This window comes from Tasmannia lanceolata, unplaced genomic scaffold, assembly GCF_043159265.1.
Source record: "Tasmannia lanceolata isolate RefF3 unplaced genomic scaffold, GAP_Taslan_0.1 ptg000023l, whole genome shotgun sequence".
NCBI classification, from domain to species: domain Eukaryota; kingdom Viridiplantae; phylum Streptophyta; class Magnoliopsida; order Canellales; family Winteraceae; genus Tasmannia; species Tasmannia lanceolata.
In genome coordinates this window covers 10,981,956-11,004,532 of record NW_027518700.1, presented here as the reverse complement: position 1 = coordinate 11,004,532, position 22,577 = coordinate 10,981,956, and the positions used below count along the sequence as shown (strand labels likewise).

The 22,577-nt window shown below is 40.1% G+C and overlaps 1 protein-coding gene across 1 annotated transcript; it reads left to right on the top strand.

The window, feature by feature from the left end:
- Positions 1-285: 285 nt before the first annotated feature.
- Positions 286-20,217, top strand: LOC143856519 (coatomer subunit beta-1-like). Its single transcript, XM_077366761.1, has 4 exons — positions 286-3,008; positions 10,834-11,343; positions 19,413-19,498; positions 19,688-20,217. The coding sequence occupies exons 1-4, from the start codon at positions 960-962 to the stop codon at positions 19,890-19,892; spliced, it is 2,850 nt and encodes a 949-aa protein (XP_077222876.1). The 5' UTR covers positions 286-959; the 3' UTR covers positions 19,893-20,217.
- Positions 20,218-22,577: the final 2,360 nt, after the last annotated feature.

The window sequence follows — 22,577 nt, the reverse complement described above, 5'->3', positions numbered from 1 at the left end:
CCCATGAACCCTACCTATCTGTATATTCTATTCAGCTCGATTCTTTTCCTGGTGACATCAAATTCATCAAAATATTAACAGGGTGTAACTGGTTGCCTGCTTTAGCCAGTGTAAAGCTTTGAAACCGGGTGTCCCAAGATTAAAAGGGGCGCATTTATCAGTTCCCTTATATAATAAAAGACAAGATGATTTAGTGCAATTGTTAAAACATGTTAGTGCCAATATCAGTAGTTTGGAATAAATTTTATTCAAGAAACACTTTTCCTGCAATCCAAACAGGGCAGAAAAAAAAACCCTCCCAGTTTTATTTTCTCTCTTCCTTTTTCATCTCGCTTACTAGAAGCCACGCTCTCTCTCTCTCTCTTTCAAATAAGACAAATATAAGATCGCTGCAATTGAACGGAAATTCGAAACCTAGATTCCGTTTCATCGCATTTCCAAATCAATTCATACTGAATCTCTGGATTTACTCGCAAATCCTCGAATTCCACCACAAATAGTCGGTTTTCCGTATCATTGCGTGTGAATTTCAATCGTTCTTCCAAAGGAGGGATCGCATTTCACAAATTTTCTGATTTCCCGATCTAGGTTTGTAATCCATTTAGATCTATAAGGTACGGCTGAAATCTCAACTACTGATCGAGCTTGTTCTGTTCAATTTAGAGAATACAATCTCTTTTTGTTTTTTTCGTTTCAAAAATTTCAGATCTGGATCTGGTAAGGGCTACAAAATTAGAGATCGAACGAGGTTTTAGCTTCGTTTTAGGGATTTTGTGTTTCTCTGTTCAATTTAGAGAATATAGTCCCTCTTTCTTTTTGTTCTTTTCAAAAAATTTAGATCTGGATCTGCTAGGGCTAGAAATTTGAGATCGAACGAGGTTTTAACTCCGTTTTAGGGATTTTGTGTTTCAGATCTAAGTTGTAGTAGTTCTGTTAGGGTTAGGGTTAGGGTTTGGAAAATGGAGAAATCGTGTAGTTTGCTCATCCACTTTGACAAAGGGACTCCTGCTCTCGCTAATGAGATCAAGGAGGCTTTAGAAGGAAATGATGTTTCTCTGAAAATAGACGCCATGAAAAAAGCTGTCATGCTTTTGTTAAATGGAGAAACCCTACCTCAGCTTTTCATCACAATCGTTCGCTATGTATTGCCTTCGGAGGATCACACGATCCAGAAATTACTGCTTTTATACCTAGAGATCATTGATAAGACGGATTCGAAGGGGAGAGTTCTTCCAGAAATGATCTTGATTTGCCAAAACCTAAGAAACAATCTCCAACATCCTAATGAATACATACGCGGTGTTACCCTAAGGTTTCTATGTCGCTTGAGCGAGACCGAGATTATCGAGCCTTTGATACCTTCGATCATCGCAAATTTAGAGCATAGGCATCAGTTCATAAGGCGGTATGCTATTCTTGCTATGATGTCTATTTATAAGCTCCCACAAGGGGAGCAGTTATTAGTTGATGCTCCTGAGATGATTGAGAAGGCGCTCGCAACAGAGCAGGATCCGTCTGCTAAGAGGAATGCTTTTTTGATGCTCTTTACGTGTGCCCAAGATCGCGCTGTGAATTATCTTCTCACACATGTTGATAGTGTTCATGAGTGGGGAGAGTTGCTTCAGATGGTTGTTTTGGATCTGATACGCAAGGTCTGCCGAACAAATCCGAGGGAAAAGGGGAAATACATGAAGATCCTCTCTTCGTTGTTGAATGCCCCTTCTACTGCTGTCATTTATGAGTGTGCCGGGACGCTTGTTTCTCTATCATCTGCCCCTACAGCTATCAGAGGTGCTGCCAACACCTATTGTCAGCTTTTGCTTTCTCAGAGTGATAACAATGTTAAGCTTATTGTGCTTGACCAGCTGAACGAGCTCAAGACTTCTCACAGAGATATCATGGTCGATATGATTATGGATGTGCTTAGGGCACTATCGAGCCCTAATCTTGATATTCGTCGGAAAACAATTGACATTGCTCTCGACTTGATAACTCCCCGAAACATTGATGAAGTTGTTCTTACCCTGAAGAAGGAAGTTGTGAAGACACAGAGTGCAGAGCTCGAGAAGAACGGGGAGTACAGGCAAATGTTAGTTCAAGCCATACACTCTTGTGCAATCAAATTCCCTGAGGTTGCTAGTACGGTGGTTCATCTGTTGATGGATTTCTTGGGCGATAACAATGTTGCTTCTGCACTGGATGTTGTTCTTTTTGTGCGTGAGATTATAGAGACAAACCCGAAACTCAGGGTCTCAGTAATAACAAGGCTTTTAGATACTTTCTACCAAATCCGATCTGCACGGGTTTGTTCATGTGCACTTTGGATCATCGGAGAGTATTGCCTCTCACTCTCTGAAGTTGAGAGTGGCATTTCCACTCTCAAGCAGTGTCTTGGTGACCTACCGTTCTATGTAGTTTCAGAAGAAGGGGACACCACTGATTCTTCTAAACGGACTCAGCAAGTGAGCTCTATTACTGTTTCTTCTAGAAGACCAGCGATTCTTGCAGATGGGACCTATGCCACCCAGAGTGCTGCTTCAGAAACTGCCATTGCTGCACCAACCCTTGTTCAAGGGTCCTTGGTTTCACCCGGGAATTTGAGAGCTATGGTTCTTACTGGCGATTTTTTCCTCAGTGCAGTTGTGGCTTGCACCTTAACTAAGCTTGTTCTAAGATTGGAAGAGGTTCAACCATCCAAAGCTGAAGTGAACAAAGCGTCGGCTGGGGCACTATTGATCATGGTGTCTATGCTGCAATTAGGGCAATCTTCAGTTTTGCCACACCCAATTGATAATGATTCATATGACAGGATTGTCCTTTGCATAAGATTGCTCTGCAACACTGGCGATGAACCTAGGAAGATATGGTTGCAGTTGTGCCGCCAGAGTTTTGTGAAAATGCTTGCAGATAAGCAGTTCCGTGAAACAGAAGAGATAAAAGCCAAGGCCCAGATATCTCATGCACAGCCAGATGACCTTATTGACTTCTACCACTTGAAAAGCAGGAAGGTAAGGCGATATGCCCCATTTGCTTCCTTTTTTGTGAAGTAAATTAATATGTAGCTTATTAAATATGAAATTGTTCCATTGTGTGCTTCTTAACACTTATATCTAAGTAAATCATAGGCAACTTGTCATCTTCTAGAAAGGAAGATGAGCTATCATATTGACAGAAACTTGAGTCTTTTTGTTATTTATTTAGTCTGCTTGTGTCGTATTTACATAGTGGTGGATCTTCTCTCAAATTATATTTGTGGATTTTGGTGGACTAAATAAATACAAAATTCCGGTTTTTTCCTGCTGCCATTTGTTCATCATTTGAGAATAGCTTGCACATTGTTGCATACTCTTTAAGAGCAGACCGATTCATTATGTTTCATCATTTTACCCCTTTTCAATTTAGCTGCACAATGTGGGAATGCACATTAAATACCAATTTGTTGTCCCGCAAACATTGTTATAAAGCTATATATTTATTCTTCACTTCTTCTCTGTGATCCATACTTTAAGTGTCCTTTATTGTTTAATGGGTTTTACTTAACTTTTGTGAAAATGATTGTGTTGATTCTGCCCCTTTGGATAGTTCTCTTGATAGCAAATTTTCTATATTAAATGTATTGATGGAAGCTTCTATCAATGGTAGAGGCATAGATCACCGGACGCCTCTAATTTGTCTGGCTACTTGGTTAGGTTCTGTTGCCACAATAAGTTGCAGCTTTCAGAAACAGGACGAAATTATATATATTTGTTTGGGTTATATAGCCAACAAAATTCAGATTTAAATCTTCCAAAGACCTGAGCCACGTCCAAAAGAATTTACTTCTAGTCATTGTGATTCTACTGGTGGATGGTATAGATTGATTTTTTCGTTAAGTTAAAAAAATAGATTGTTTTTTTCAAATGGAAAATTGAGTTTTTATGGTATATGTTCAAAACTTTATGTACATTCAACAAAAAGGTGTACTTTAATTTTCCCAAAATTGTATGTGAAGTACTAAAGCTTAAAGAACCCCGAGGGTACTCTTTAATTACTGGAAGTGGGAACAGATGAAACTTGCAACAGTAAACATAAAATAGTTAATTCTAACTCAGTTTTCGACCTTTTAGGAAGCATTTTTTGATGTTTTATACTGTGATCTTTTTTTGAGTATTTCTCTTGTCTGAGACACCTGTAGTTATGGATGCATGCTAATGTTTTTATGTTTTGGGCTCTGGAAGGGGGACAATGATACCTGTTAGTAATTTTGGGACTCAGAGATGTCAGATGTGGAGTGAAAAACATGGAAACTAAGTCCAATCTTCTTAACATTACTGGGATGTTGTGGGCACGAGTTTACATTAACAATGAATGGGACTTTTTAGTGGTATATGATGGATTGTATGGAGGATGAGCAGTTTTTCGTTGTTGTGGTGCATTTGGAAGGAGAGAAATAGATAGGCTCTGATAAGAGATTGGATGATATTGTCTAAAAGCGAGAAGAAGATGGAGAAGCTATTAGTTCGAGCCCCTCTCATCCCATTTTTATGCCATTCAAAACAAAAAAAGAAAAAAAAGATGGAGAAGCTATCGAGAGAGTAGTCATTTTACCCATAACTGTCATTTATGGAAAATTTGTGGAAAAATATTCAATGCATCAGCCGAATCATGTCATATCTTGATTGCTACATATGAGTTTGAGGCATGTCCTATACATTGTACAATACTGCAAGCTAACTTCTTGTTACGGATCCAGAAGCAAGAACCTTGCTGCAAGCCTTAGTGCATTTTTCTCATATTTGTTTGGATGCTGGCATTTCCTTTTTCTTTGTGTTTGTCCTTTGGGACCAGCTCGGTCGTGTTGTAGTTTTTCTTCTTAATCAAGCTTATCAATAAATTTTTTTTTGTCTACCCTATATTGTTGCTAGGCAATTTGCTTGACTTGATTAGGTGAATAAGATAACAGGCTGGGTTTTTCTAGCGTCGAAGGGGACAATCTTAACTCATGAACCATAAAGGGATCATCCACGTCTGCAGTAACCAATCCTACTATCACTTACTGGGGAGGGGAGCTAAAGAGCGTAGGAATGTCACCGATATGTCCCTGCACGACAGTTAAGAGAAAGAGAGAAAGGAAATAGGGAATCAAGATCAAGAAAAGGTAATTAAGACCAAGAAAAGAGATCAAGATCAAGAAAAGTGATCAAGGTCAAGAAAAGAGAGCAAGATTATGAAGAGGAGAATGATAGAGAGAGAAATGATAGCGGTTTATAAACCCAGCTAGGAAGGGTGAGAATGTGATGGGAAAAAAGAGAAGGATAAGATAAAGTCATTTTATCATCAACTAGTGGCATGCCCTGTGTCTGCAAAAATCGCTAAAGTGTGGACAATCCAAGCTCCTCCTAGGGTTGGAGTATTTGGTTGGTTGGCTTGTCTTAAAAAGATTCAGATGGTGGACTTTCTGAGAAAAAGGAAAATGATGATTGTAAACCATTGTGCATTATGTATCAAGGCAGGAGAATCAGCTAGTCATCTTCTATTGCTATGCAAAGTGGCCGGGGTGGTTTGTGGCAAGTGCCTAACCGTTTTCGAATCCATTGGGTTTTTCTTGAAACTCTCATAGAGCTCCTTCAAGAGTGGTCAATGGCCCCATGGAAGAAAAAAGAAAAAATATTGTGGAATGTCTCCCTTTTAGCCACAATATGGGTGCTGTGGAAGGAAAGAAATGCAAGACTTTTCAAAGAGCATTCAAGGGGCCCCGCCTTTCTATTCATTAAGGTGATAGCCCTCACTATCTCATGCGTAAAGTCAATGTACAGTGCGGAAAAGAGGCAAATAGTAGTACAAAATTGGAACCCCCCACCTACCCGGCTTTCTAAAGTTAAATTTTGATGGATCAAGTTTGGGTAATCTAGGCCTGGCCGGAATTGGGGGATTCTAAGAAATGATCTAGGGGAAATAATTTGGGCTTTTGCGGGGCCCTATTGGGGTGGCAGATGCAACGGAGGCCGAGGTTCGTGTAGATCACCAGGGCATTAAACTTTTGGCACCAAATAGTGCGCAGAATGTGGTGGTTGTAGGGGATTTCTTAAATGTCATCAAGTGGCTTAGAGGGGCCCAAAAGCCCCCTTGGAGGTTCGACAGATTCTTTGACGAGATCGGCGATTGTAAGAGAGTTACGTCGTTGGTTTTCAAGCATGTGCGTCGTTCAGCTAATGAGGTGACTGATAGCTTGGCCAAATTATGGGTGTCGAAAGAGTCCGTGGCTTTATTTGACTCTCTTCCTCCGTGACTTCTCTCTGTAGTTTCACTTTTATTGTTCCTTGTTTTTTCAATGCTTTCTTCTCTTTTTTTACTTTGACCATCTAGGTCTTTTTTCAATAAAATTGGCGATCATTCAAAAAAGAAAGAAAGAGAGAAAGATGAGTTCAGGGATAGAAAACCGACCTACTATGAAGCATCACGCTTCGAAAGGCATAACGTCCACACAAGAAAAAGAAACTTCAAATCTTGTTTTCATTCCATTGCATAGCATTCAAGAAAAGTACCCTAAGGTTACTTAGGGTATATATATAAGAAAAGAAACAGAACTAGAAAGTTCTAAACCTTAACAAAACCTCACTTTTGGACTAAAATACCCTTTAGGAAAACATTTCTAAACAGAATCCGGTGTAGAAAATAAAGAAGGGGTGAATACAACCGACCGATTTGGCTATTTTTACGTTTTTTGGCATTTGTGGGGGATACGCCCGCCCTTATTTTTGGCTGTCATGCCTGTGTCACGATGGAGTACCCCGTGCTTTTTGTTAGGACAGGATCCCGTTTTTCTAGCAACCCTCTTCCTCTAATTACTTAATGACTTAAAATTTTCGTAATACATGTGTGGGGCCTATTTAAAACACTTGTAACTCAAAATACTTATGTGATTTGGATGGGAAAAGGCCGTAGTACCCCTCCTATAACTTAAAAGGACTTAAAAAACACCTAAAAGTGACTTAAGAATTAGAATATGGACCCAAAGATGGTCCCCCTCAATCCATTATTTATGATATGTTTGATTTGGCGAAGATTTTAGGTGATTATTGGATTGCTGACTCTTTAGCTAAGAAAGGTTTTTTCTTGAAGTCATTGTTGTGTACTGAGATTTATTTACTTTTCGTGTGATCTAGTGAATCCTCACACATGTAGGGCGGTGATATATTCACCCCCAAAATTTCCCACAGATGCCGCCATACTTGATTTTCAAAGAAACAACCAGTTGTAACTAGTTATCTGTGTGTGTGTGTGTGTGTGTGTGTGTGTGTCCCTGACTTCTGCCCATGACCTTCCCCACCGATGGCTTCGCTGCCATAAGCTGTCCATCTGCCCATTTCATCATTTGCCCACCTCACCATTTCTCTTTAAGACCCCCTTTTGGTCTTAGATTCTAAGTTCCTATAGATCCAACTCACCATTTCATCATTTGACCACCTCACCATTTCTCTTTTTACACTCTTTTAAGTTCCAAGTTCCGTCTCATACTCAAAACCCTATCCTTCATTCCCCTCCTGATAACTTCTTCCTCTTAAATTCATGCTTTCATCACATAGCCAAACAAGTTGAAACCTATGCTTCCGTATCCATAAACTTCACGGTCTAGTCTTGGCTATCGCCTCCCCACCTGAACATTCAGTATATTGAATTTTTTGTATATCTTGAGTTTTGCCTCTGAATTCTTTGAATCGGGCCTCAAAACCCAATTAAAAGCTCTGACCTTTGGTTTTTCCAGATAATACAGAAAGTCCATCTTGAAACCATCTGAAGAGCTCCATATTTGGCGTTTCTGCAAGGACATTTATAGGAAATTTGGAACCATTAAAAAAAAATGGAGAGGAAATTTGGGGTTCCAACAGATCAAGCATTGAAAGCCTTTGGAGACTTTGAATCCTAGTGTTGCATATGATGCAAAAGGATATTCTGATGCGGATATGTTTAAATTTGAGAGAGCGAGATTTCTAAAGCGATTGCATTGATGAAGACGGGCACACAGTCAATTTTTTGAGGCATGCTTACTTTTCTCTCTCGAGTGATTTCATAAGTAAAAAATTGATGAGCTTTCATGCAATTTCTAAGTTTGGAGGATTTCTTGTCTTCTTTTGCCTCTCCCAAAAATTCCAAGCATTGAACAGTTTCAAGTTAGAGCTTTCAACTGTTGCTCACTGGCCATTTGGGAATCTCTCCACCTCATCCTCATGGCTTATCCAGACTGTCTGCCACTCCTTGGACACTTCTGCACTGATTAAAACAGGCCGCCAGCCTCTTTCTCGACAAAAATCTCTATCCTACCTAGCAGATGCTCAAAACGAAACATTATTGTCTTCAGCGTACTGGAGGAAGGTGTCAACGATGGAATGAGAGTCAGGGTGTGGACGGAGTAGAACTAGTTGAAGAGGAGGATGACGTGTTGGGGGGAAATGGAGAGCTCGTGCTGCAGGTGTACTGAGAGCCATAGTGTACAATGAGGGAGTGAGGTTGCAACCTGTTATTTCTTTGAAAATCTAGAATAGGGGGTCAGTTATTTATTTCGAAAAAAAAAATTGGGGAGAGAGGGGGGATGGGGGATATGGGGGCAAATATATCCTCTCTCTCTCTCTCTCTCTCTCTATATATATATATATATATATATATATATATATATATATATATATATGAGAATAGAGTTCCTAAGGGTGCCCTCATATAAGCTTATATGAGGTGGCTCTCACAAAACATAATGGGTCCACATTGTTAGGATGATCCGAAGCATTCATTTAAAAGGTCCCATCATAGATAGGGTGTGTACAAAAAATCAGCTCCATTGAATCATCTTAACCCCTCCAAAAGTGGGGGCAAAAATGGGCAGATTTGTAGACAAAACGTGTCTATCCATTCTGCCCCCACTTTTGGAGGGGTTAGGATGATCCAATGGAGCTGATTTTTTATACACACCCTATCTATGATGGGGCCTTTCAAATGAATGCTTTGGATCATCCTAACAATGTGGGCCCCTTATGTTTTGTGAGAGTCACCTCATATAAGCTATATGAGGGCATCCTCAGGAACTCTATTCTCTCTCTCTCTCTCTCTCTCTCTCTCTATATATATATATATATATATATATATATATATATATATATATAGTTGCTTTCCAAAAAGAGAAAAGGTTAAAAAGACAAAAGTTCTTTGTGCCACAAATGTTTTTTAGTTGTTTGATGTATGGATAAATTTATGCACGATAGAAGCCAAGCGTGTAACTTATTGCAGTTTTATGCATGCAAGAACCAACCAATACTTGCTGGTTGGAAAGCAGCATAGAGGACAAATCTATCCTTGCCAATGGACAACAGGATACTCCTCATTTTTTGGACAAACATTGGTTAAATAATGTAATGTTTTTGTGTTTAGACTCGCTTAGTTTTCTTTATGGCCTTTTTTTTTTCTTCCAGATTTCATCTTCCTTGAACTTTGGGACTACTTGGGGCTGATAGGAGAACCTTCTGAAAAGCCTCCATGTCTAGTGTGATGTTTAATCAGATCTGTAGACTATCTCATTGTTGCTGGTTTTCTCAAAGATCTATGCGGAATGATCTCCTGATATTGGGGTTATACTGAAGGTTTAGGTTTTAAAATATGACGTTGCAGTGTCTGGTCATAAAAATTTGCTGCCGAGGGTTGCAGACTTGCGGCGCTACATGTGTACTAGTCATAAAATTTTTCGTTATTTTAAGTATGATAAGCTTTCTTATACTTCTCATCCTTATTTAATAATTATGGAATGATTGCTCAAGTGAGGATGTTGAAAATTTAGATCTTGGAAGGTTTAAATGTCCTGGTTTAGGGTAATAACAGTCACAAGTTGGTATTTAACGTACCTTTTGTCTGTCTGGTTCTGTTAGTTTATTAAGATCTTCTTTTATCTGTCTGGTTCTGTTAAGTCTATTAAGATCTTTTTTTGATAATCTATAGAACTAACATTTGAAAATTGGATGTAAGATAGTGTTTTGTGCTTTGGTTACTGGATGAAGTAATAAATGACCTTGGAGAGTTCTTATGACAACCATGTGGTTGTGGGTTCAATCCAGCTTACCCACCAAAAAAAAAAAAACAGTATTAAATGACCTTATTTTATAATGGATCAGGAGAAGTTGTGCTTTGGGTTTTCTTTCCCTTAGAATGCCCGTAGTCCTTGTCTTTGAACATTGTATTTTACATTTCACTAATTAATACTTTGGTAGTTTATGATTGATTTTGATTCATCATGAGCTTGAAACAATATGAAAAGATATAAAGCCATGAATGGCCTGAATTTATTTTTGTGCTGTTAATTGAAATGACCTACTTCTTGGCCTGAAGTCGTGGACCTGTGTCATATACTTGTAGCTTTGAGATAATACTTACGACAATACTTGAATGCTAGATATCCAAACGTTTCTGCCAATCTTTTCTCTACAGAGTACATCCTATCTGGAGCATGCTTAACCAGCTCAAAAGTATGAGACTTTAGCCGTCAAATCCTCTCCTATAAGTAGTTTTGCCAATCTTTTCTCTACCGAGTACATCCTATCTGGAGCATGCTTAACCAACTCAAAAGTATGAGACTTTAGCCGTCAAATCCTCTCCTATAAGTAGTTTTGAAGGCTTCAAATCTCTGAATGAAGCTTCCCTGGCCATGCTATATAAAGTTTCAACCCTTCACGATTTAAACAATAAGAATGCGACTTTTCATATGCATGTTTCGGTGCCAATTCAAAGGCGAATATTTGTTAGTGGTTAAGTGTACGATGAAAAAACATGTGCCTAGTTCCCTTTCCTTTTTGTTGATTGCATCTATTTTTCCAGGGTATGAGCCAGCTCGAATTAGAGGATGCAGTTCAAGATGATTTAAAACGTGCCACTGGAGAATTCACCAAGGATGGAGATGATGCTAATAAGCTGAATCGAATTATTCAACTCACAGGATTCAGTGATCCTGTGTATGCTGAAGCATACGTGACAGTCCATCATTATGACATTGTACTTGATGTTACCGTTGTGAACCGAACTAAGGAGACACTTCAGAATTTGTGCTTAGAGTTGGCAACCATGGGGGATCTCAAACTCGTAGAACGACCACAGAACTATACACTAGCTCCGGAATCAAGCAAGCAGATACGTGCCAATATTAAGGTCTCTTCAACTGAAACAGGTGTCATATTTGGTAACATTGTTTACGAGTCTTCAAATGTTCTTGAGCGAACAGTTGTCGTCCTCAGTGATATCCACATTGACATCATGGACTACATCTCTCCCGCGTCTTGCCCTGATGCGGCATTTAGAAACATGTGGGCTGAATTTGAGTGGGAAAATAAGGTATGCCTATTAACCCTGATTTGATTAGTTTCACTGTGCATCTTTTGTCTTTGAGTGTGAAGTTCATGATTAACTGTTTCGTGGTTTGCTGTTTGGTGTTCGTTATTCTTGGCCCTTTACTAAAGTTCTCATAATCAATGAACAAAAGAACAATGATTAATTGCTTCTTGGTGTCTGAAACTAAAACATAATCATCTTGAAAAATAAGATGGCCACTATCAATTGATGACTGATCACCGTGGGACATCGAGGCCGATTTAATATCAAAACCAATTTAAAGTAGTCTATTGTATGCTAATAATTTTGTGGTGGCATGTGAAAACTGAAAATCTTCCTTCTTTATTGGAACATTAAAGGTACCTTGTAAATGTAGAACACTATTAAAATTTCACTTATATTTTTTATTTAATGATGATTTGATCCAAGTAACGTTTGGATCCAAGTAACCCTTATCAGTTAAAAAGGTATGTAAATGTAACATGTGACACCCTAAAAATGACAATTCTGAAGACCCGAACTCTTGTTTAATAAACTAATGGAGCTTTGTTGACTCAGGTTTTACACTACCAAACTCTCATTTAGATGGCATATCTTCTATACTGCTGGCTTTCTAAGAACACAAAATCTGTGGCCAAAATGATTGTGACCATTCCCCTCTACTCGGGGGCGCCTGCTTCATTCTAAACTGTGGGGGCTCTTGAGCCTTTTCAACTAAAATCTTAGATGCGATTGTTTCTGGAGTGTCCATCAATAACCATAAATTTCTTTTCATAGTTACAAATGTGGATTTTGCCCCCTCTTCCAGAGAAGCTCATTGCCTTGATAGATCTTCCAATCAAATATCCTTGCACCTAGATGACACTAATTGTTTATAACTAACTAAAAAACTGTGTAGGAACATCCAATTGCCAAAGATACTCTGCCAACATGTTGACCCAAACATAGTATTCATATCAAAGATAATTTAGTTTGGATACCAAGGAAAGGTTGCTAACATGTTATCCACCTCTAAAACTCTGTGTTGGGAAAGTTGCCTTGTTTCCCATGTTTTCGTTGCCTTTTTTGTGGGAATCCAAATTAGAATTTTTTTGTTTTTTTGGTTTCTTGTGAAAATCTATGATATAAAAGCTCACACACTTCCTCTTAAAAAAAAGGAAGCTCACACACCTACCGCCTACGACTAAGATGCGTTGCGGCTGCAAAACGTGAAGAAAGGCAGGTTTTGAGATAGAGAAAGAGAAAAAGCGAGAGAAAGAGTTTTTTTTTTTCGGTTTTTCTCTTGGCTTTTCTCGGGTTACTCTTGTGTATGGTCTTGGTTGAGAAGGCAAGCGAAAGTGTTGTGGTATGCGGGTTTGCGAACTAATCCTGTTGTAATCTTTGTAATTTTGCTTTCTTGTAGTGGAAGATCGTGTTCTCACCTGTAGACTTAGGCCTTTGTGCCGAACCATGTAAAATCTCAGTATTCATCTTGTGGTTTGCTTTTACACAATGGGATTGGATTTTACAACCCCCCCCCCCCCCGGCAGATTTCTCAATAAATAGTATCAGATTTGTAGTCGGAGCGATCATTGGTTGGGCTACAAATTGGAGCGGTCGTGGGTGTTGCAGTTGGATCGCGATTACAGTGATCGTCAGAGGTAGAAAGATTGTTCGAGAGATTCTTGTTTGAAGAGATCGGATTTTGCCCTGCTGATTTCTCAATAGATAGTATCAGATATGTAGTTTGAGCGATCATTGGTTGGGCTGCAGTTTGGAGCGATCATGGGTGTTGTGGTTGGATCGCGATTACAGAGATTGTCGGATGCAGAAAGATTGTTCGAGAGATTACCGTTTGAGGTAGAGCTCCGCGACTAAGTATTTATCATCTAGATATTTTCTATAATTTTGGAAGGTTATTGTATCAATTTATGAAAAGAAATAACTGTAGAGCTCCGCGAATTTATAGTGTTGTTTAGAGGTGCGGGGTGATCTGAGATGGCGGTAAAGTTGAGTTCTACCCAGTTCGACATCGACATGTTTGATGTAAAGGTAGTTTTCCCCTATGACAGATGAGGGTGAAAGATATCCTTGTTCAACAGAGCCTCGCTAAGCCGTTGGAAGGGAAAATATAGGAAGGCAGGGAAGATGACGTATGCCAAGTGAGAAGACATTGAGTCGAAGGCAGTCAGCACAATTTGACAGTGTCTAGCGGATGAGTTATGCCTAACATTATGGAAGAAGAATCAATGCTTAAGTGATGGGAGATGTTGGAGAAGTTTTACATGCCAAAAAGCTTGGTTGACCGATTGTATTGGAAGCCGTAGTTATACGGGCTAAAGATGCAAGAAGGTGGGCATCTTCTGGAACACATGACTGTGTTAAATGAGCTTGTAGATCAGCCCCACTAGGTTGAAGATAAAATGAAGGAAGAAGAATAGACCTTATTAATTCTTATTCCAGGTCCTGATTCGTACAACAATCTGATGACTACATTGCTATTCAGTAAGGATACCGTGAAGTTGGAAGAAGTCACGACGACGCTTTTATCAAACGGGTATAGGAGAAGGCCTGATCAAGATGTTTGGTCAAGGGCATGTGTTGATTGTTTATGGGGAGAATCGAAAAGGAATGTCATCTGACAGGGGATTAGGAATAGGCATGTCAAGATCATGGGTTGTGGAAAAGGGCATGCAATGTTATCGTTGCAAGGAAATACGATCACATCATGCAGGATTGTCCGAAGTAAGCTGATAAGTCGGATAATGGTGCTACCAATAACGGTAGTGGTAGTAACAAATGAGCAGAGCGAAATGGTTGGAGATGCTCTCACAATCTCCATAGGCAATCACACTTCTCATGATGTCCGGATTCTAGATTTAGGGTGCTCTGTTCATGTATATTCTAGGAGGAAATATTTTTATACATTCCAAGAGATAAGGGCAGGTGTAGTGTCCTTAGGTGACGAGTCAACTATTGACATGATGGTGAAGATTAAGAAGTTTAATGGAGTGGTTCGTGCTTTGGGCGGTGTGGCTTGTCCCAAATATACGAAAGAATCTATTCTCTTGGCCAGTTGGACTCCAGGGTTTGCAGGTATTCAACTTCAGGTGAAGCCATGAAAATCACACGTGGCCTTATGAATTTTGTTTGGTCGTCGTTTCATTTTGACCACTGAATGGAATGGAATGCTTCGGCGTTTCATTTTGGCGCGCTACGCCGACCGGAATTGTTTTTAATAGTTAAAATATAAAAAATCCAAATAATTTAAAAAAGGGAAATGATTCATCACAACTATGTTTTGATACATGCGCTTATGTATCTTGTCTTTTAGCATTTACTTGTCACTTAAGTTCTTTTTGGGGACCGTAAAAACCCTTTTACAGCTCTTTAAATATAAAAGACACATGACAATCATGCATCAAAACATGTTTCTGTTGAAGTCATTTCCCTTTAAAGATTGTTAAGAAATATAAGAAACAATTAAATGAACCAAATATATAAGAAAAACCTCTATTACTTAAAAAATTAAATTTACTGCAATACATAAAAAGTATAAAAAAATGGAGTAGAAGCCTTCACTTCATTTGAAGTCTTTGGACTTAGAGGAGAGTAGTAGTGTAGTTGAATCTTTGGCTAGAAGCTTTGGATCTTTGGATTTTTGGATGTAGTAGAAGCTTGGACTTTGTAATCTTTGTATAATTGTAGTACTTTGTAGCCTTTGGTTTGGATCGTTGGATCTTTGGATGAAGTAGAATGTAGAGAATGCGAAATCATTAAAAAAAAAAGAGAATGTACATAATGGTAAATCATTCAAAAAAATGTAGAGAATGCTAAGTAGTAGTAGTTTAGTGGGAATAATGTAGTAGAGAATGCTAAGTAGAAGAATGTAGAAAATAGTAATAGAAGAAAGTTGTATGAGAGGTTGAAGGAGAAGTGAGTAGGAAAATAAGGCTTAGATGAGTTTATAATTTTATATAGAGGTGCAGGGTCATGTAGATGCCAAAAGAAGTAAAATACCCTTCCAATGGCTATAAAACGGTCGGAAACGGTAAAAAAAATGAGAGTAAAACTATCAAAGACTAGGTGTGCAACTCAACTCAGGTTGAGGCCAACCCGAGAGCCAATATCTCCAATCCTAAGCCGACCCAACCGGTATAACTTTTTTCTCAACCCAACCCGAACCCGACTCGAGTGTAAAAAAAAAAAAAAAAAAAAAACCGGGGAAGAAATTGAGAAAAGAGAAGGAATGAAGGAATCCAGGCTGCGTCGAGGGTTTTAATACTCCTGTTAAAGTGAGGGCCATCCCGCCGAACTGCCCCTATGCTGCATCTTCAGGAGTCTGCCATTGTCGCCCCCTTTTTAGATCAAGTTTAGTGGGATTCATCTATTGGTGTCATTATCCGAGGTTAAATAATCTGTCGTGACACCTGATAACAAGAAGATGTAGTGTCAGGGTTTGTGATGCAAGAAGATCAGGTGAAGGATCTCTTCCTCCGGCGAAGGCTGTCATTCTGCAGAGGACGAATCTGTGGATAAATCTATGAAGGCTAAGGGACTAGGGGGCCGCGGTGATCTTCTTCGACGGCGTATGATGGGTGGCAGGTAAGCGTTGCGGAGAGATTCGGAGTTGGGTGGTAGCGGACTGGGAGGTCTCCCCAGGATACCCGAAGTTGCTTGGTCTCCCCACCTATTGCTCGCCATTACCGTCTCGAACTCTTCCCTCTCCGAGCCTGTTATTGAAGTTTCCGTCGTAGAGGTTTCTACGGTGTACACATCAGGTTCATCGTATTCCTCTTCTGTTCCTTCCGATCCTTCGTCTTCTGTATTTTCCGATTCGGAGTCATTATCCATTTCCGTGTCTTCCTGGGTATTGGAATCAGAATCGGGTGGAGTAATTCGGTCTTCTGGTCTGCACATGTTTCTGAAAGTCGGAGGTGTAGTGCGGACTGTTCAGCGCGGTGAGGATTGCCGCTTATATTAATGGAGGAATTTGTCAAGAATATGAACTCAAATGGGCCAGCGAGGAATATGGGGCGGCAAACTTTTCAACCCCGTCCCTGGAAAAACAACCGGTATCCCTTGGCAAAAGAGTTCCTATCAGGGAGGAAAATCCATCAGGAGGTTTGGAAAGTTAAACTTAGTAAAAGAGATGAGAGATTAGTCCGGGTGGCACAAAGAAGGAAAGAAAACAATTTAGGGGACTGGAGATGTTCTAAGTGCAAGTATATCAACTTTAGAAGACGGGTGGAATGTTACCGGTGCCGGAAAGTTTGGTCGGGTTTTGACATCGATTTACCCGCTTCCTTTGCAAAGGTCGCCCCAGTTCTCTTCTCTTAAGGAAAAAATGTCAGAATCCACGACTAAGGTGGTGGCTAGTGTGAAGGAGTCCAAATTCAGAGGGGCGCTCTCCACCGCAGAGAATAATGAGAAGGGTTTTGTTAACTGTGATGATGAGCCAGATGATTACGACGCTTTATGTCCAGAAGAAATTTGGGCGGAATCAATCACTTTAGATTCCCAGTTCAGTGTTGGGAACACTCTCTGGGGAAAGATTAAAGGAGGAATTTCTCTCGAAGCAACGGAGATTCAAAGATGGATGGAAAGGACTTCAGGTACCACAGGAAGTTTGCAGGTTTCCAAGGTGGCTCATCGGGAGTTTGCGATTACCTCCTCTCTCATCCTATTATTGGACTCGAATAAGGATGAATGGGCAAAAGCTGAAGATAGTCCTTTCGAAAGGATTTCTGGATGGAAGGATAGATTTCCAGGGAAGTTTATATCTTCGTGGTGGTCGATTACAGGTCTGCCCCCTCACGCTTGGTCGGTGGTTAATTTCAGAAAAGTGGGATGCAGGATCGGGAGAGTGCTAGCTACAGATGGGTCGTGTGAAAAGGGTAATGGGTATGTGAAAGCTTTGATATTATTAATAGTATCTCAGTCAGCTCCCGATGTCATCAAAATTCCGGTGTGTATAGACGAAACTGTATTTTGGGTGACAATAGAACGTTGTTATACTCGTCCTTTGCTAAATGACGTTCGGGAATCGGAGGAAGTGGCCGAAATGTTTGTTCAATCGTCGTCTGCTTCGTTAGACAAGAATGGCGGAGTCTTGTCGGAGAAGAGGAGTGCGCAGTCTAGCAAACCAGGTCGAAAATCTTCCTTGCGCCTTTTCTTCTAGTAAGCAATTTGACGTGTCCTCTGTACTTGAAGGTAGCTTCAGCTATAAAGGGATAGTATTCGGCGATTTGATAGCTGAGAAGATGGCCATGCAGAGGGATAGCGTGGAGGGAGATCTCTCGCCTACAGTACGGCGAGTGTCAGAGGTAGATTTCTCGAAAGAGGCGGAGTCGCTTATCCCCTTGATTCGTATTGAAGATCCTCAGCCGTTGGATGAGCAAAAAGTGCAGCCGGATCCTCTGCCACCGGATTTGATGGGCCCATCCTCTCAGATTTTTTCTTCTCCTGTCTCGGCGATCTGTGGATCAAGCCGTTCAATCATTCCGATCGAATCCTCTCCGTTGGGAAGAATTGTGGTTTCTAGATCGTCGGACCTTTTTAACCTATGTTGTTTGGAGGCCCCAAGCCCACGTGACCTGATGGACTTTATGGATAGTTCGGTCCATGGGCTCTCTTTAGACTATTCGAGCGGGTTTGCAAGCACGGTAGATTCCCAATCGCACTTGAAAGTTCCTTCAATCTATTCACCCTCGCTTCTAGTAAATTGGTCTGTGCAAGCCAAGGGACTAACACCCTTTCCATCACCTAGTATGGGGACACGAGGGGAAGGAAGGAACATGGGCGAATCTAATTTTATCTCCAATCTATTGGACGAGTTTGCAGAAGCCTCTAGGGGAGCAAGCAACTTCGATGCGGGCGTTTAGGTTGATGTGTTAGTGCCAAAGGGGAGGCAAGGTCAGCTAATGTTGCAAAGTGGGGAGGAGAACGAGGTGTTTCCTTCTTCAAATTCTCTTTCCAAGTGGAGCGTTCAGAAGGAGTGTTGGGTGGATAGCGGTGGGGAGGATCTAAGTGACCACGAAGACTCCTTTTGGTCAGAAGACAGAAGTAATAACTTGGCAGTGGTTATTCCTCAAGAGGTCGATCCAAAACCCATTTCTTGGGTTGATCCTAAAACTCAGATACTGGAGGTTTTTGTTAACCACATTATTTCTACAAGCAGGGCCTTGGGCCTAACTTACTCTGGATCCGAGGATCAGTTAATTGATTTGTTCAGGGTTGTAGAGGGAAGAGAGTTAGATCAGCGTATGTCATCTGACCCATCCAGCATAGAGGGGATCAAGAAGTTGTTGCGGGAACTAGCTAAACTCAAATCTGATGTTAACTATGAAGGGCCGCATGGTAGTAAACCTACATTTTCAAATAGGAGAAACAGTAGAAGAGGAGGTCAAAGGGGTCTGGTACCTATTCAATCGGTGTGTCCATGAAGATAATTTCTTGGAATGTGAATGGGTTGGGGTCTTTGGAAAAAAAGGCCCAAGTAAAAGCAGTTGTAAAAGAAAATAAACCTGTGGTAGTCTGTATTCAAGAAACAAAGTTGGGGGGGGGGGGGGGGGGGGGGGTGAATAGATCTCTAATTCAGAGCTTAGGCGCGAACGCGAACTGGGAATTCGTGGCCTTGGACGCCATTGGGGCTGCAGGGGGCGTTCTTGTGATGTGGGATCAATCACGGTGGGAAGTTCAAGATTCTTGGGAAATGGGTACTTGTTCTTCGGTATGCTAGAATAGTGCTGTTTTTCTGTTTGGGGACAGCTTGTCCCCCTGCTGTACTTAGATTCTCTCTTGAAATGAATCTTGTTACCTTCTAAAAAAATTCCTGAAAAATTGGTATACCTGCAAAAGTCATCCAGCGGGCCAAACTTTGGACTAAATAGATCTATTTCCTTGTTTCTATTTAAACAATTTCAACTGCTCTTTTCTTCTGAAACTATACTTTTTTTAGTTTTATTCTACTTGTCTACTCTGCATCATGCAGTTCTGCAGTGTTTTCCTATCCACTCTGCACATTTATCAGTCCAGGTAATCTTGTTGGCAATGAATATCATGTATTAGTTATTTCTATGATTGAATTTCAGGTGGCTGTAAACACTATAATTCAAGATGAGAAGGAATTTTTGAATCATATCATCAAGTCAACAAACATGAAGTGCCTCACAGCGCAGTAAGATTCTTATGATTCCCTATAAATATTTCTGGTTGGTGGAGACATAATTCTTGAAATTTTTTTAAAGAAGAACAGAAAAGAACCCTTTGCATCTTTTTTTATTCCTGTTTCAGGCAGCATCGTCTGATTACCGACTAATGTTGTCTCTTTTTTTTTTTCACTCTCTTTTCTGGTTATTGATTTCAGATCTGCCCTGGATGGGGAGTGTGGGTTTCTTGCGGCTAATCTGTATGCTAAGAGCGTATTTGGGGAGGACGCTTTGGTGAATGTGAGCGTTGAAAAGCAAGTAGACGGGAAGCTGAGTGGATACATTCGGATAAGGAGTAAAACGCAGGGTATTGCCCTCAGTTTAGGTGACAAGATCACACTCAAACAGAAGGGGGGCAGTTAATCAACTTCCCTTCCGCCACCTTGGATTCTTTTCATTATCTGTTGCCATTTTGAACTGCATCTTTTACGGGTATTTCCGTTTTGAGGGTAAGGATTTACTTCTCGTATTTTACCTTTGAGCATCTAGGAAGCTAGAACCCAAAAAGCAAGTAGGTCGCCTTGCAGGGCTCTTTTATGAATTGACTGGATGCATATATGGACATGGGATTGGGTGGAGCTACTTACATATTGATGGATTTGTGAGGCTAAGATTATCTCATGTCCAATTTGTTGTTTTATGGAAGGCAACAACTGTTGCTTTTTTTAAAAATTTCAAAATTATGACTTGGTTTGGTTTCTTAATGTATTTTACCTTTCCAAAAATTCTGTTTCCAATTAGTCTTCTTTTGCTAAAGAGGATTATCTTGAGGCAGGAAAGCTTGCAAATGTGTCAGCTCTGTCAGATATCCAAAGGAGAAATTGTACTATTAGTTACTAGCAGAAATTAGCCTTATATTTTTTTTTTCTCATGAAACATTGCCTCCATCTTGAGCTGCTCCTTGACCGATCTACGCGGAGATTATTCTTAAACCTTTCTTGGCAATGCTTTTGCTCAAATAAACATGGAGAATGAAAATGTAGAGAAATTGTTTTTAAAGACTGATCAATGATGCGAACGAGGTTGAAGCATCAATCTAATCTAACTACTATATATAAAGGCAAAATGATGGGTTAAGTTCTTCCACCCTTTGCCGTTATTTCTGCTTGTGTCCCACTGTCATAATTCCAATTGTATCCCACATGTAAGGGCATTTGTGTCATTTGCTGTTATTTCCGCTTGTGTTCCACCTTTTTGATCCACACGTCAGCATTACTCTTTTACTATTAACCCCTTTGCTGATATCTAACATCTGTTTCTATGAGAAAAGTAAAATGATGGGTTAAGTTCTTTCACCCTTTGCTGTTATTTCTGCTTGTGTCCCACTGCCATAATTCCAATTGTATCAAACATGTAAGGGCATTTGTGTCATTTGCTGTTATTTCCGCTTGTGTCCCACCTTTTTTATCCACACGTCAGCATAACTATTTTACCTTTAACCCCTTTGCTGATATCTAGCATCTGTCTCTATGAGAAATTATTTGAGGGTAAAATCGTAACCTACATACGAAAAGTACCGACACGGGTACCTGTCTATGACAATTACGGCAAAAAACTACCAAGAAGGGGTAAAGACATATGACAATGATGAAAGAACTACTTTATATTACTCATGCATGATACTTGCAAAATACTGATGGATTTCGGGCACCTGAAGAGGAACAATAATTATGGAAACCCCTATCGATTGGACGGCTATGATCAGCCTATATCGATTGGAGGGCTATGATCAACCTATGGAAATGGTTTTACGGGCACAACCGATTGATGTTGTGTTGCATCACATGGACGGTTTAGATCAACCTATAACCCTCTATAGAATAGAGGGTTCGGATCAACTTATGAAAATTATTTTTGGGGCACAACCTATGTAGGAAGTGGCCCATCCAAAAGAAATTTCTTTTCTTTTTTTTTGGGATTTACACGTCAGCATTACTCTTTTACCATTAACCCCTTTGTTGATATCTAACATCTATATCTATGATAAATTATTTCAGGGTAAAATCATAATCTACATACGAAAAGTACCGATGAGGGTACAGGCCATATCGTACATTTTAATAGAGTAAGGAGTGCGATAATCAAAATACGGTGAGTAGTGGCATTATAAAATATGGTAGTGAGGACATTAGCACTATATATAATTTCAAACTTTTGTTGTTACTTGGATGTTCCCACGCAGGTCACACTATATATAAGTTCAAACCGTCGTTGTTACTTGGATATTCCCACGCAGGTCGGGTTCAACCTGAATTTGGGTTGGGTTGGGTTAAGCTATTTCGCAAATCGGGTTGGGTTGGGTTGGAAAAAATCAACCCCAATTGGAAATCGGGTTGGGTCAGGTTGGGCTGTAGGGCAACCCGACCCGACCCGAAACCCGAATTTGGGTTCCATTTGAAGAAGTTCTGTATAATGAGTGTTTTTCTTTTTCAACATTGAAATAGTCTCCATAGTCCATAATGGACGGTTTGGATAATCCTATGGTGCGGGCCATACCGTACTTGAATAAAGTGAGGAGTGTGATCATCAAAATATAGTAGTGCGGATAATATTTTCCTTTATTAATTGTTAGTCCTTGTTTGGCTTGGATTTTGAGAACCAATTGTGAGTTAAAAACTAATTATTGGTGACTCACTATTGGTTCTCAAAATCCAAAACAACCCGGCTTGAGTTGAGGTGGTCAACAATTGATACCATATCAAATGGGGTCAGGCCGACCCAACCCAACCCGAATTGGGTCGGGTTGACACCCAAGTTGCACTCCTAACGATGACGAAAACACTACTTTTCCTTATTCACTATGTGCGGGTCAAATTACAGAAATGTTGATATTACGAATGCAGGACACCTGTAAAAATATTGACTAATTCTGGGCACCTTAAGAGGAACAACAATCATGGAAACCTCTATAGATTGGAGGGCTAGGGTCAGCTAATGGAAATGATTTTACGGGCACAACCTATTGATGTTGTGCTCCATCACATGGACGGTTTAGATAAACCTATGATGTGGTATGTACAATTTTAAATGGATGCACGTGCATTTTTA